Source organism: Gadus macrocephalus, chromosome 3 (assembly GCF_031168955.1).
Source record: "Gadus macrocephalus chromosome 3, ASM3116895v1".
NCBI classification, from domain to species: Eukaryota; Metazoa; Chordata; class Actinopteri; order Gadiformes; family Gadidae; genus Gadus; species Gadus macrocephalus.
The window spans coordinates 23,807,536-23,820,743 of record NC_082384.1 but is presented as its reverse complement, the minus strand read 5'-3'; the positions used below and the strand labels follow the sequence as shown (position 1 = coordinate 23,820,743).

The window sequence follows — 13,208 nt, the reverse complement described above, 5'->3', positions numbered from 1 at the left end:
TGGCTGAGGACGGTCTTTGCTTAAAGTGAAAGCAAACTAGTAATAAGCGGTGAAAAAGGAGTTTGGTTGCTGCGTTCAAGACTTATAATTAACATACATATTTAAATGTAAAAAATCTGCATGAGCTTTACCAAACATCAACTAATCTGTTTAAGATGAAAAAGTAATTTGATTAACGAGACTTTGAAACCTAATTTCAACATTTTAATTATTTAAACCTACACATGTGTTTTGGGATCAATTACGTATTCCACACACCTTATTCTTGGTCGGAATAATCCAATACTACGGCCGATTGTGCTCCCTTCTGTGACAAAAACCCTGTAGACTGCACAAAGGACCACAATAAAGAGTCCACACCAGTTTACACAAAGTTAATCTGTTTAATAAAATCACTCTTAGGAGTACATCGATTCAGAAACAGATTGACAAAATATGCATGACAAAATCTGCATGATCCAAATCCTAAAACCAAAACAATATATACACTGTCGAACAATATACTGTACAAAATTGAGGTCACAGGTGACAGAAGAAACAGCCTTCTAGCACTTGAAAATAACCATTGGTGGCCCTGGAGCTACACACTGCTCGGGTGAAACCCAAGACTGCAATCACAGGAGTGCTCCCCATCCTAACACTGTTCTAACGCAGTCAGCAATGCCCTCTCCCAAAGACCGTTCTACCGCTAATGAATGACGGTCATATTTTCTGTGTGTTCATCATCTCCTCATGAAGTTCTTCTCCAGAGACGCTTTGGTGCGCTGAATGGAGTGGATGTTCCTCTTCACTCGGTCCTCCAGTGAGGAGGTGGCTGCGCTCTCCAGCTTCATGTTGCTGAGGGGGAAGGAACACGTTTTAGTACGGTGGCCTGTGTGTGTTTAGGTGTGACGTGAGCACAAAGGATGCAGAGAGAATGTGCTAATGGAAAAATGCTTATGCCAGAACGTGTGAAGATTTGCTATGTGATAAGAGTTCACTGTCACTTAATGTTAAATATTTTCATTATAATAAACAATCACTACTGTAGTTTACAATATTGTAATTAATACAATAATATAAATGTATTTTTTACGTTTACAATACGTTTGAATTTGATTTTTCCGTTTTTGAATAGTTTAGGTATGGTTGGTTTCAAATCGTAAAGGTTTACGATTGAAAGAATGCAAGGTATACCAAATAAAGAACATAGCTAGAAACATATTGAATGAAGACTTACTGAATGAATCCAGCATGGCGGACATGCTTGACACTTTGCTCCTGTTCCTTCTCCTGCTCCTCTTGCTTCTTGTATCTCTTCACATTGTCCATCCTCTCTTCATCTCTCTGCTTAGCAAAGCCCATCATCTCCAGCCTTTTGTTCTCTAGCTCCTCAGCCGAGAGTTGCCTGTGATGACAAATGACGGCGTGTTAGGATCAAACTCAATGGAACGGGTTCAATGAGAACAGGTGATAAGAGTTTAAAAACGGTTTTGTGACTGCACGAAGCAATACCCTCGAAAATGAAACATCATTTCACAAAGTCACCTCTGTTAGATCGCCATGCTAGCTAGTGTGAACACATCTGTGATGCTAATTAGCATAGTCTCTCAAAATGTATTCTTTGAAAATGATAGTGTTATATTTATATTAATGGCGGTGTCAACCCCAGATGGCACCAGCCAGCTCATCTGAAGCAGTTAGGGTTAGGTGTCTTGCTCTGGGACACCTCGAGCCTCAGCTACGAGGAGTCTGGGATTGAACTAGCAACCTACCTACTAGTCATCCGCTCTACCTCCTGACGCCCATGACAATATGTGGACTTACTTGGACCGATGGCTCTTCTGTCTCTGGTACCGCTCCTTCTGCGGGCTAGCAGGTCTGCGGTGGACCTTGCTGTCAGAGTGGTGGTGGGAGGAGTGGTTTTCCGTGCCGTTCCGTTTGGGAGACCGGGATCGGCTTCTCTCCCGACGGCCCGGCTGGGAAGAGGGAGCCGAGGACTGGTGAGGTCCACTGGCTGGTAACTGAAAGGGGAGGAAAATAGTTTTATCCAATCGTTGGTCCGGCAGTAATGAGATAATTACTCAAAACAACAAACGGTGTTACTCACTAGAAGTCCATAGCCGGGAATATTCTGGGAGTTGGGCCTGTCAGTGTGTCGGGATTTCTCTTTTTTGGAATGTGATCTAAGGATAAAAAAACAGATATCATCAAGATTTATCGTGAAACAAGCAACACCTCAAGGCTACACACCTAAAAGCTTGTATGAACTCTAAACGCCTGTACATACTAGTGTTGTCCTCGACTAAGATTTTGCATCATCGTATCTGATCCTTCAGGCCAGACCCAATGTTAACTAACTGTTTAATCATAGAGGATTTTTTTTATATATATGCAGCTACTATGAGCCTTATACCCTATAATATAGACCACCATCGTAAAAGAATGCATCGATAAAGAGAATGCAGAAGAGTTTGCCCCATGACAAATGTAACATTTATTTGAATATTGCATTTCAGCGAAGGCTAGGGAAAAAAATGGGCACTGTTCAATTTAGCAGACATGCGTAAATGCACCTAGTACCAAATTGAGAAAATCCTAAACTTTTTTTTCCCCTGAAATTGTGTGTCCTGCTAGCCTTAATGTCTGAATGTCGTCTTCTTCAATAAGAAAATGATTGGACGATGCCACTACCATGACACAGAGGGATTACTCTGTTGTAGAATCGATTCCTTTGAGATCCAAGGTCCTCCATCGTACCTACCCATGTTTTCTGTGGACTTCCTCCTCCTCAGAGCTCGAACTCGTGGTCCTTCGTTTGTGTTTCTTCTCCTTCTTCCTTTCCTTGTCTGCTCTCCTTTCCTTCTTATCCTTCTTCCTTTTCTTCTTCTTCTCCATTTCCAGATTCTCTCGCAGCTGTTGAGGAGGTAGATGGGTTTAGGTAAGACAGTACGTGGCTTCGCATCGTGTACTCAATTTACTCTTCAGAGTTTAGTGAGGGGACCAGCCTGATCTGAGGCATTTTATAAAGTCATTTATACACAATTCATCAAAACCAAATCAACATTGGCACGTTGTTATTTCACCCCAAAAAAAAGGATAACTAGCAATTCAATTGGTGGTTGTAACTATTCAAGCAATTTTAACACAATATTTAAAAAAAACCTATGTTACCATCTTACCATTGCTTTAATTTTCTTCATTTTCACTGGATTAGTCAAGACTTCCCTCTTCTTCTCCTCTTCTCGTTTCCTTCAAATACCAAAACAGAACACAGATTAACACAACCGAATAACGTGACGGTAATGTACATATAAAGCCAGAAACTAAACAACTGACTGGTTGAAATGTAATTCCAGCTACACCACATTAGGCGACAATAAGAAACCCATTATATTGAAACAAGTCGTACAGTTAGGTATGATATAAATTGAATACTTACTTAACAGAATGGATGTGTATAACGCTGTCATCATTTAAAACATTGTTTTTAAATTGTTTTGTGTCATGAAAAACACAAAAGGTTCAACATGGTATACACGAGTCACAGGTCTTGAGGGCCATAACAACAACATTTAAAGATGACGACAGGTACTGACCTGATTTCAAAGAGCGGGTCTTCCCTGATCTTGGCCTGCAGGTCGAGGGTGGAGGCGGGGGTGGTGGGGTTGAAGATGGAGCCAGGCAACAGGCCGGTCTGGGTGGACGGGCCGCTCTCGGGCTCTTCGAACTGCTCTGTGATCTGCTTGTCGATGGGACGTCCCATCAGATACTCATCTCTGGACACCTGGCCGGCTGGCCCCTGGTACATCCAGTCCAAGCGGTCATCCTTTTTCCTGTTGGGGGGGGGGGGGGGGGGGGGTGACACATGTAACAACATTAGATTATGTTTTGTTTACCTTTTGTGTCATCCCCCTAGAAATAAGCAATTGTTTAGACTGAAGAGACGTTTCTTTCAAATACAAATACGCTACCAAACACAAAAGGTAGCATTCTTTTGGGTAACATAATTCGACAAGTGAGCATACATTGGCAGAACACAGAGTCGATCTAGCGTATTTGATCTCTAGACCAATTAACAGAACCCACTACAGAATCACGTTATTTTACACCATCACTCACTCCATGTAAACTGTTAGAATATGGGGAGCATATTTTGATACTGTATTATAAGGTATTTATTGGAGATATCAGCGGTACAGTATGTGTATTTTAAACCAATACTACACCACCGATCAATATTGTCGGCATACGATTTGATAGGGAGCATAGATTGGCAGGACAGCGGTGTATTACTGACTTGAGAGCTCCGGTCTCTTGAGCAAACTTGGTGATTTCTTCTCTGGCTCGCTCGTCCTTCAGCTCCTTCTGGAGCTCCTCGATCTTCTTCACCTCCGCCTCGTGTTTCTGCTCGGCTTTCCAGACCCTTTCTATGTTTTTCATAGTCTGGGGATGCCAGCTCTTCTTCAAATTCTGTTTTAAAAGAGGAGGACATGGTTGGTTTCGTCGTGGTACACATTATATAACGTGGCTAACGTTAGCCTGCTGTTTACGTTATTACTATCAAAGGTGTTTAAAGTTACTACTTACGAGATCGCCGCCTCCCATCTTGACGAAGTTTTGGTGCGATCCTACTAAGAAATGGTTGAACACAGATGTTTGATGACGGAATGTAGACTGTTTTTAAACGACGAAAACCGATTATCATCGGCCAGTTAGCTTCCTCTACTTGTGCTGTACTTGTATTTACTTCCGGTTATGTCTAATACTTTTTCCGGTCTCGTCAAAAGGTCTCGGGGTGTCAGCTGTTTCTGATGGTCGTTCAAATATGGTTGTAGGGACAAATCTAAATCTATATTAAACAAAAATGATATTTTCATGTATATATGTTGGATAGATAGTGTACCCATAGATCACCCAAGTGGGTGCTACATATTGGTGGTGGTTAGTGAGGTCCCCCCTTCACTTTAGGCGTCTTTGAGTGTTATTAATTATTATTATTATTCATGTTTAACCTCTGTTTTCCTTTTATTCCTAGTCTGTTTTACATAGTTTTGAATGATGACTATATGCTCTGTAAGGTGACCTTGGGTGTCTTGAAAGGCGCCTCTAAATTAAATGTATTATTATTATTATTATTATTGTAGTTTAGGTTATATATATATACATTTATTTATTTATTTATTTATATATATACTATATATATATATATATATATATTGATATATTGATATATTGATATATTGATATATATATTTATATATGTACTACATATATATATATATTACATATATATATAAATATATATGTATATCTTTACATAACAAAGAGAGAGTGAGAGAAAAAGAGATTGATAATATTATAGATCTGTGTGTGTGTGTGTGTGTGTGTGTGTGTGTGTGTGTGTGTGTGTGTGTGTGTGTGTGTGTGTGTGTGTGTGTGTGTGTGTGTGTGTGTATGTGTGCGCGTGTGTGTACATATGTGTGTATGTGTGTGTGTGTGTGTGTGTGTGCGTGTGTTTGTGTGTGTGTCTGTATGTGTGTGTGCGCACGTGTGTGTGTGCGTGTGTGCGTGCGCACGTGTGTGTGAGTTTGTGTGTGTGTCTGTGTGTGAATTGCGTTGTTGAATGGTGTGCGCTTTATTTTAAACTGATGCATGCTACACATTTGTGGTTTGTGTGTGTGTGTGTTTGTGTGTATATTTGTGTGTGTGTGTGTGTGTGTGTGTGTGTGTGTGTGTGTGTGTGTGTGTGTGTGTGTGTGTGTGTGTGTGTGTGTGTGTGTGTGTGTGTGTGTGTGTGTGCGTGTGTAAGTGTTTCTACTTGTTATAGATTTACCTTATTTTGATAATGTAAAAAATTAAGCACATTCACTGTAGCATTATCGTTTATTCAATAAGATATTTGTATTAATAAAAAAAATACAAACAGCTATATTTTGGTACATAAATTATTTATTAAAATATCTAAAATATCTAAAAAATACCCCGAAGCAAACAGAGAACAATTTTAATATTGTTCTTTGACAAACAACAAGGGAAGAAAAACATTAGCCTATGATAACAATAGATATTACAATGGTAAACAATTGACAAATATGAACTACTTTGCTCTCATTCCTTAGTTTCTATTAATTAAGTTCAGTAAAATAGAGCGTCTAACATGTATCATTCCCTAATTCAAACGGTATTATTGTCATTGTTAAGTCTTTCTTTGTTTACATATGTCCTAATACTATTAAACCTGTAAAGATGCTTGTATTGTCTGCTACGCAACTATGGTGCCTATAAAGCAATCAACTGATCAAATGCTATTAGTGTTGTAGTGGTTAAGTAGTTGAGTTCCCTCTTAAGTATTCTTTATTCAGACAATGTTCATTATCAATATCCATGAACTATTATGGTTTCATGTTGAATTCACATAGTGTTGATGACATTCTTCAGTGGTATTTTGAATTCCTTTAAATAGACTCGGCAGAGTCAAAAGACTATCATTCACAAAGAGGATTATAGATATGAATTGACATTATGGCATATTTATAATTGACATATAAATAAGATGTATCCTGGAGAAGATCATTAAACACAAAATTGTTCTGTAAAATTAATAATAACCGAAAACAAAAGTGGTTTAATTCAGTCATTTTCATTCAATTATATTTTTGGTAAAAAAAAAACATGTTCAGCATTTCAACTGAAATAAAATTGCATGTTCTATACATTTTAAATTCCAGTAACATTATATAAATTCTCATATTTAGTTTGCTATGGCAACAGGATGTTGCCATTGCACTGCAAACATGTTTTCTTCTCAAATGCCATTTCACTGCATAAAGATACAATGCCTGAATGTATTACATATAGTGGAACAATATAAAATGGCTAATTAAACTTCATTAAAGTTATTTTCCAATATCCAGTGTCGTACAATTAAAAGATGCAGTAACTACAGTAATGTAGTAACTGGTTGTTTGATGCTCACAAGAAACGAATTATCCGCCCTGACATAAATGCTTGTAAAATTTGTAGCATAAAATATATAAGAACCGTGCATCGGCCATAATGCACTGTTCATATTTGCTCAAGTAACAGTGTTGGTTACCTATTTTCCCTGAACACACACATCACCAAATCCCCCTCAGGTTAAATTATTCCAAGCCTTAATATATGTTCTATTGATAACAGCAGCAGTGTAAGTCCTAGGGACATGGGTTGGCTCCAGCGTGGAAAGGCACTTCATTTGGACTAGATAGAAGAAGGCGCGCCTGTCAAGTCTGACATCTTGTCTAGATTCACTGTGTCTACAAAGCCGTGGTCAATGGCTCATTCGAATGAAACCATCTGTTACCAGACCTTTGCCAACCTTGCATATAACATATGTAAACATTTTCTAATTCCTCTGTCCATTGATTATAAAATAATTATATTTTTTTCGAGAGTGGCTCTAACAGACATGCGGAAACTACAAAGGTACCTGGTCCAAACCTCTAGCTATGGGAATAGTCTTCGAATGAATTAATTTCTGACTAAAGAGCGGGAGGGATAATCAGATGGCACAGATGCCACGACAGCAAAGGCCTTTGTCAGACATAAAGAGAAGTAACAGTCGAATGATAATTCAATTCTTTAAAAATGCAATGATGTAGTTAGCCGGACGATCCTGTTCAGTTTGAGACCACGGGATCAGTCTCACACTTCATCTTGGCGGGCTGCTCCGCCGCGTCGGCCGCAGGCGCGTGGGAGGAGGGCTGGGGGGGCGCGGGGGTATCCTGGCCCTTCTCCATCCTACCTTCTCCGTTCACCCTCTCCTCCCCCTGCGCCGGTGAGGACTCGTGCGTGCGCATGTGCTTGGCCAGGTGGTCGTTCCGCATGAACACCCTGGGGCACAGCGCGCAGCTGAACTTCTTGGCGCCGGTGTGTGTCTGTAGGTGGCGCTGGAGTTCATCCGAGCGGGTGAACCTTTTGCCGCAGAAGAGCCAGTTGCAGACGAACGGGCGGTCGCCGCTGTGCCAGCGGAGGTGGGCCTTCAGGTGGGAGGTTTTGGCGTAGGCCTTGCCGCAGCCGGGTATGTGGCAGTTGTGCATGTGCTTCCTCCGGCCGTCGTCGGTGCTCTGGCCCATCTGCTCGGCGTGAACGCAGTTGGGGCACCGGCAGACGGCCTGGCCGGCGCCCCTGGAGGAGGCGCGGCGCTGGGCCTTGGGTCGGGCGGCGCCCGCATTGTCCTGAGGTTCCTCCAGGGAGAAGCGCTCCTGCTGCATCATCTCCTGGCCCAGGGGCTCCATCTTGAAGCCGTCCTGCTGGAAGAGGTGGGCCGAGTGGCAGCCCGGGTCGAGCTGAGCCGGGGGCAGGCTACACAGCTGGGGCTCGGAGCCGTAGTGCCCCAGGGAGGACTGGAGTCCCATGGAGCCCCCCGTGCCGACGGAGGGGAGACCCACGCCCTGGCCGGCCTGCAGGTCCATCCAGCTGCCCGGTCCGGTGTGGAGGTCCCACCAGGAGGGAATGTTCATGTCGTCGGAGCTGCCACCGGGCGGCGCTGTTCTGAGCCAGGGCTCGTACGGGTGGGCCATGGTGGACACGTCTACTGCAGGGCGAGAGATTGATGATGGGAGGCCCCCCGGGGATTCTCGGTTCGTGTTGTTCGGCGGGATGTCCACAGAGAAGTCGTGCCTGCAGGGGGGGAAGAAGAATCGAGAAGGGGGCTTGCTGTGAGATGGATGTATCACAAGCAAAGTGTAAAACGCAATTAAACGTGTAACCACGTCCCCAACAATCAGACGCCTTGTGTGTGTGTTTGCTTGTGTGTTTGTTTAGGCGAGTACAAACTCCTATCAGAGGGATTCCGCGCAAGCGCTTTAATCCCCCAAATCCACCTACCACATAAAACCACACCCCCAGTTCTCACGCAGCGTGGCCGTGGGGAGATAGGTGGGGAGGGGGGGCTGGTGGATGTGGGGGTGGGGGGGGGGGGGGGGGGGGGGGGGGGTGGGACATGTCCAGACAGACACCAACCACAAGGCTCTGCTGCCAGGTACTTCCCATGGAGAGGCGGTCAAAGAGAAGTGCAAAGACAACAACATCGCCAAGCAGAGACGGAGTGAGATAAATGCTAGTGAGACGAGGGGGGGGGGGGGGGGGGTTGGAGGTGAGGAGTGAGAGGGGAGTGTTGACAGGAGTGCAGTTTGGTAAAGGAAGGAGACCCAGGGAGGTATGGCCGTGGGCCAGAGCCTATTTGTACGTCTCTGAGGTTTGAGAAGATCAAGCTTGGCAGACGGAGGAACCTGTTCTTTTGTGAATCACACTTGATTTACAACAACAAGCCTCCGGGCAACTCGAGGGAGAAGGGGCGGGTTGGGGGAGTAAGGCATCGTAAAATGCCCTGCCTCGGACAGACTGGCGACAGAGAGCATCAACAGTCGCGGCCTGACATCATTCAGGAAGCTCACGATAAGAGGACAGCAATAACAAGATGAGAATTACTTAAAGCGAGCGTTTACGCTCTGAAACGGCATCCCGTCCAACCGACACAGTCCAGGTATCTACTCACTGGAAGAAGCTTTTCAAGAACTACCACACACACACACACACACACACACACACACACACAATATCAAAGGGGAACTAACTCATTTAGAAATTTGACTTTACGTCTAGAACCTTGTGACCAAAACTTCTGAACGCTTTGGCCCGCTCCAGACAAGTCCTGGCACTAATCTGTTGACCTCTACTCCTCATCAACAATTACCTTTCCTGCAGGAAACGGTAAAGTAATCTCAGGCCTTTTTGCTGTTGAGATCCTAGGGTTTGATACCCTATCAGAGGGTTGAATCTGCAGGAACAATTGAGGGGGGCGACTAAACAAAATCCCGGGATCATTTGTCCATCAAAGCCAGCTCGATCTCGCCTTGATTTAAAGGTCAAATCTCTACTCTGAGCACTGATTTGTTTTAGTCAATGCATTCCTGACCCGCGGCATCACACAGATGTTACCCAACAGTACGCCCCGGCCTTGCACAGGGGATGCGTTCCAGTCGTGTCGAAATTGTGAAGCAATTAGTTTGGAATTCTCAAAAGAACGAAGAGTGCGGTGTACCTGCTCTGTCATTTTTGGGGAATGCTCGTTAAGACGGGAGAACGGAATGAACCCGTCTCCCCTTCCTTTGGCCTCCCCTCCATTTTTGGGACCCCGTAAACAAACAAAGTGAGCAGCGGCGTCCACCTCCTCCTCCTCCTCCTCCTCCTCCTCCTCCTCTTCCTCCATTCATAAAAGGGCTGGCCAGACTCCCAGCTCTCAGGGGAAACAGCTGGTGCCCCCGAGGCCCTCAAGGCCAACAGCGACAACCGAGGAGGAAGAAGGTATGGAGAAGGCGGACAGTGCAGGGGTCGTAAAACCTGCCCGGCCACGATCCGGCTCAGCCCCCCCCCCCCGCTTTACAAGTCTGGAGGAGAGAGGAGGCACGCGAGGGTTGGGGTGCGGGGGGGGGGGGTGGGGGGGGGGGGGGAGACATCGCAGGAACATGAAGGACGGCTCCTCTGGCTGTGATCATCTGGTCACTGAGTAAGGAGAGGGCACCCCGCAAAGTGGAGCGAGGAGCAGATTTAGAGTCGGGATTTATGTCTCGTAATAAATCCAAGAGTTTGGGCGGGTGGGACTCGGTTTAACATCTGCACTTGTTCAACTCTGAAGATATCTATATTTTAACGTTCATGTTATAACATTGAGAACATTCTCTGGAAATTACTTTCTATTTTCTATTGACATTATAACATTGGTATTACAGCACTGAGACTATCATGTCTCAGTGTTGTAATATGAATGTTAGAATGTAAATCGAAAATGTTGTCATTTCCATAATAATGTGTGGAAGGTTTTGAGGATGTAATCACATCTCCAACCCTTGAGTCGTTGAAATGGTGAAGGCCGATACTGTCTATGAATGCGGCAGTAAATATTAAAATGCTTTGACCTAGTTTAGAAACTGTGATGCAATAACAAAATGTTCAAGACATGAACAGCTGAAACATTTACCAGAGAGTTAAAGGCCTGTTTGGAGCATTGAGGCCTGCATTTAAAGTTAAATATTAGCCCTGCCATTAACAGAATTATATTTTATTCAAAAGGATTGGTGTAAATGATATCATTGAGATAAGATAAAAAATCTGCTTTATTAATGTGAAATTTGGAAGTTTATTTGAATCAATACCGTAAACTAACCTCAGGCAGGCTTAAGTAAACTATGAGGAGTTTGTGTGTTGATCTATGTTTAATCATTTTATTTCTTCTCTTGAGACAACTTGGAGACCTACCAATTTAAAAAATAAGAAGAATTATAATTACATTATATAACATGGTGATTTTTTTATTTTAAATTACATAATGATGTAATTGCAAATATGTAACCATAAAATCAGGCGATAAAACAGAAATATACCTGAAAATATTCCAAAGAACCCCTGTCAAATAATTCTGGGGGCACCATTTATTTTCAATCAGACAGATGGCATTTAATTGATTTAAGTCTAACATCATTTTTTTACATTGTTTAACAATTGGCATGTCTACTTTTTGTGGGAGAAAATATTCAATAGCAAGCGGCCTGCTCACTTTTCATGACATTAATACATCCTAAACTTTTTAAACTAAACCGATGATTCTGAGCCTATAACTCAAATGCGCTTCAGACAGGTCCAACCATGAGGCAGAAAACAAGTCATTATTAAATTGCATTTGTAATGAATGAATATGAATGTTGGCATGCCCGAAGCTGTAGAAAGCAGAATGAAACCACAACCAGGTGGAGGTCTTTGTAAAGCTCTTCACATGCTGACTCATTATTTATTCTTCTCAATGGCAGTACGTTCACAATGTCTATTTCCCAGTCAACATTCTATTCTCTTCTCTACTCCACAATCTTTTACTCTATTATACTCTAACCTACAATAATGTACTCTAATATGCGCTACTTTATTATACTCTTCTCTGTCATACACTTCTCTACATTTAGGGCTCTCTACTATCATCGGCTTTATTATACTCTACTCCTGTATTATACTCTACCCTACAATCATCCAATCTAATATACCGTATTATACTACATACACTAATAGGCCTACACTTCTCAACTATCCTCTACTTTATTATCCTCTACTCTACTGTATGGTACTCTTCCCTATCATACTCTACTCTGTTATCCTCTATTAACAATCGACTCTACTTTATATACTCTACTCTATCATCCTCTATTTTATTATCATCTACTCCACGTTATATACTCTTCTCTATTATACTCTTCTCTAATAGGCTATTCCCTACTTTATTATCGTCTACTCTTATGTATTATACTATACTCTATTACACTGTACTGTACTATATTAGTCGAGTAACTCTTCTCCGGTTGACAGGTCTATTATCGCCAGTGATGCTCTATTTAAAATAACTTGCACTGATTAAACATTCTTGCGTTCAGGTGAAACAACGACTACAGCACGACCTGGTCTTCAGCATAAAGCAACGTGTTGGGTGGGATGTCACCTTACCTCGGAGTACTTTTAAGGCAGACGAAGGCAGCTGCGCTCCCGGCACTTGGCTTCAACAACAAATGCAATTATTGTCTTGAAGTCTCGAAGTCATTGCCACTAGATGTGTTGTCTCTTCCATTCGTCATGGGGTGCACACAGAAAAATAAAATCCGCATATTTTTAATCTGTTCCCTCCATTTCAAAAGTCCGTGGTGTAGAGCGTTCAGGTTTTTCCAGCCCAGGTAAACTACACACGGGAGACTGACTAAGTTTATGATAGGCTGTGTGTCTTGACTTCTCAGAGACTCCGCCCACTCGTAGTGGCGCTCCTTTGAAGATGCGGTGAGGTAACAGCTCACAGGGAAACCAAAGTGGAGAGCCAATCGGACGGCGTTGCAGAGCGGGTCACTGACGCGGGCCTCTAGAATATTAGGTACGCTTCATAGCGCCTAGAGCAGATTGCTCTGTTACAATAAAAACATTTAAGTAAGATTTAAAGTTGATTTGTTTTGTCTTTCATATAAATAAATAATATATATGTATGCTGGGGGTATATATACCCCCAGCATTGGATAGTGAATATGAACATTTGTAACTTGTTGTATAACACTTGCCAGGTGGAGGAGTCATAATTGGGTGACTGTAGCCTGTAAATAAGATGGCTAAAACCTGGAAATCCTATGATTACTCACTTTACTGAAAGTATAGCCTTGAAT

The 13,208-nt window shown here is 42.7% G+C and overlaps 2 protein-coding genes across 2 annotated transcripts; both read right to left on the bottom strand.

The window, feature by feature from the left end:
• Nucleotides 1-369: 369 nt before the first annotated feature.
• Nucleotides 370-4,752, bottom strand: cwc25 (CWC25 spliceosome associated protein homolog). Its single transcript, XM_060048195.1, has 9 exons — nt 4,570-4,752; nt 4,280-4,452; nt 3,579-3,815; nt 3,162-3,231; nt 2,744-2,895; nt 2,090-2,165; nt 1,807-2,003; nt 1,220-1,387; nt 370-837 (listed from the first exon to the last, which is right to left on the bottom strand). The coding sequence occupies exons 1-9, from the start codon at nt 4,585-4,587 to the stop codon at nt 723-725; spliced, it is 1,206 nt and encodes a 401-aa protein (XP_059904178.1). The 5' UTR covers nt 4,588-4,752; the 3' UTR covers nt 370-722.
• A 1,094-nt stretch (nt 4,753-5,846) lies between these two features.
• LOC132454665 (transcription factor Sp6-like) lies at nt 5,847-12,794 on the bottom strand. Its single transcript, XM_060048170.1, has 2 exons — nt 12,511-12,794; nt 5,847-8,643 (listed from the first exon to the last, which is right to left on the bottom strand). Exon 2 carries the CDS (start codon nt 8,541-8,543, stop codon nt 7,641-7,643), a length of 903 nt encoding a protein of 300 aa, XP_059904153.1. The 5' UTR covers nt 8,544-8,643; nt 12,511-12,794; the 3' UTR covers nt 5,847-7,640.
• Between the last annotated feature and the right edge of the window lie 414 nt (nt 12,795-13,208).

Excerpts from the sequence above, each read along its gene's own strand:
- LOC132454665 (XM_060048170.1), bottom strand. The coding sequence starts at position 8,543 with ATGGCCCACCCGTACGAGCCCTGGCTCAGAACAGCGCCGCCCGGTGGC.
- cwc25 (XM_060048195.1), bottom strand. Across the intron at positions 3,816-4,279 it reads CAAGAGACCGGAGCTCTCAA|GAAAAAGGATGACCGCTTGG; the intron begins GTCAGTAATACA and ends CCCCCCCAACAG. Across the intron at positions 3,232-3,578 it reads GACCCGCTCTTTGAAATCAG|GAAACGAGAAGAGGAGAAGA; the intron begins GTCAGTACCTGT and ends TGGTATTTGAAG.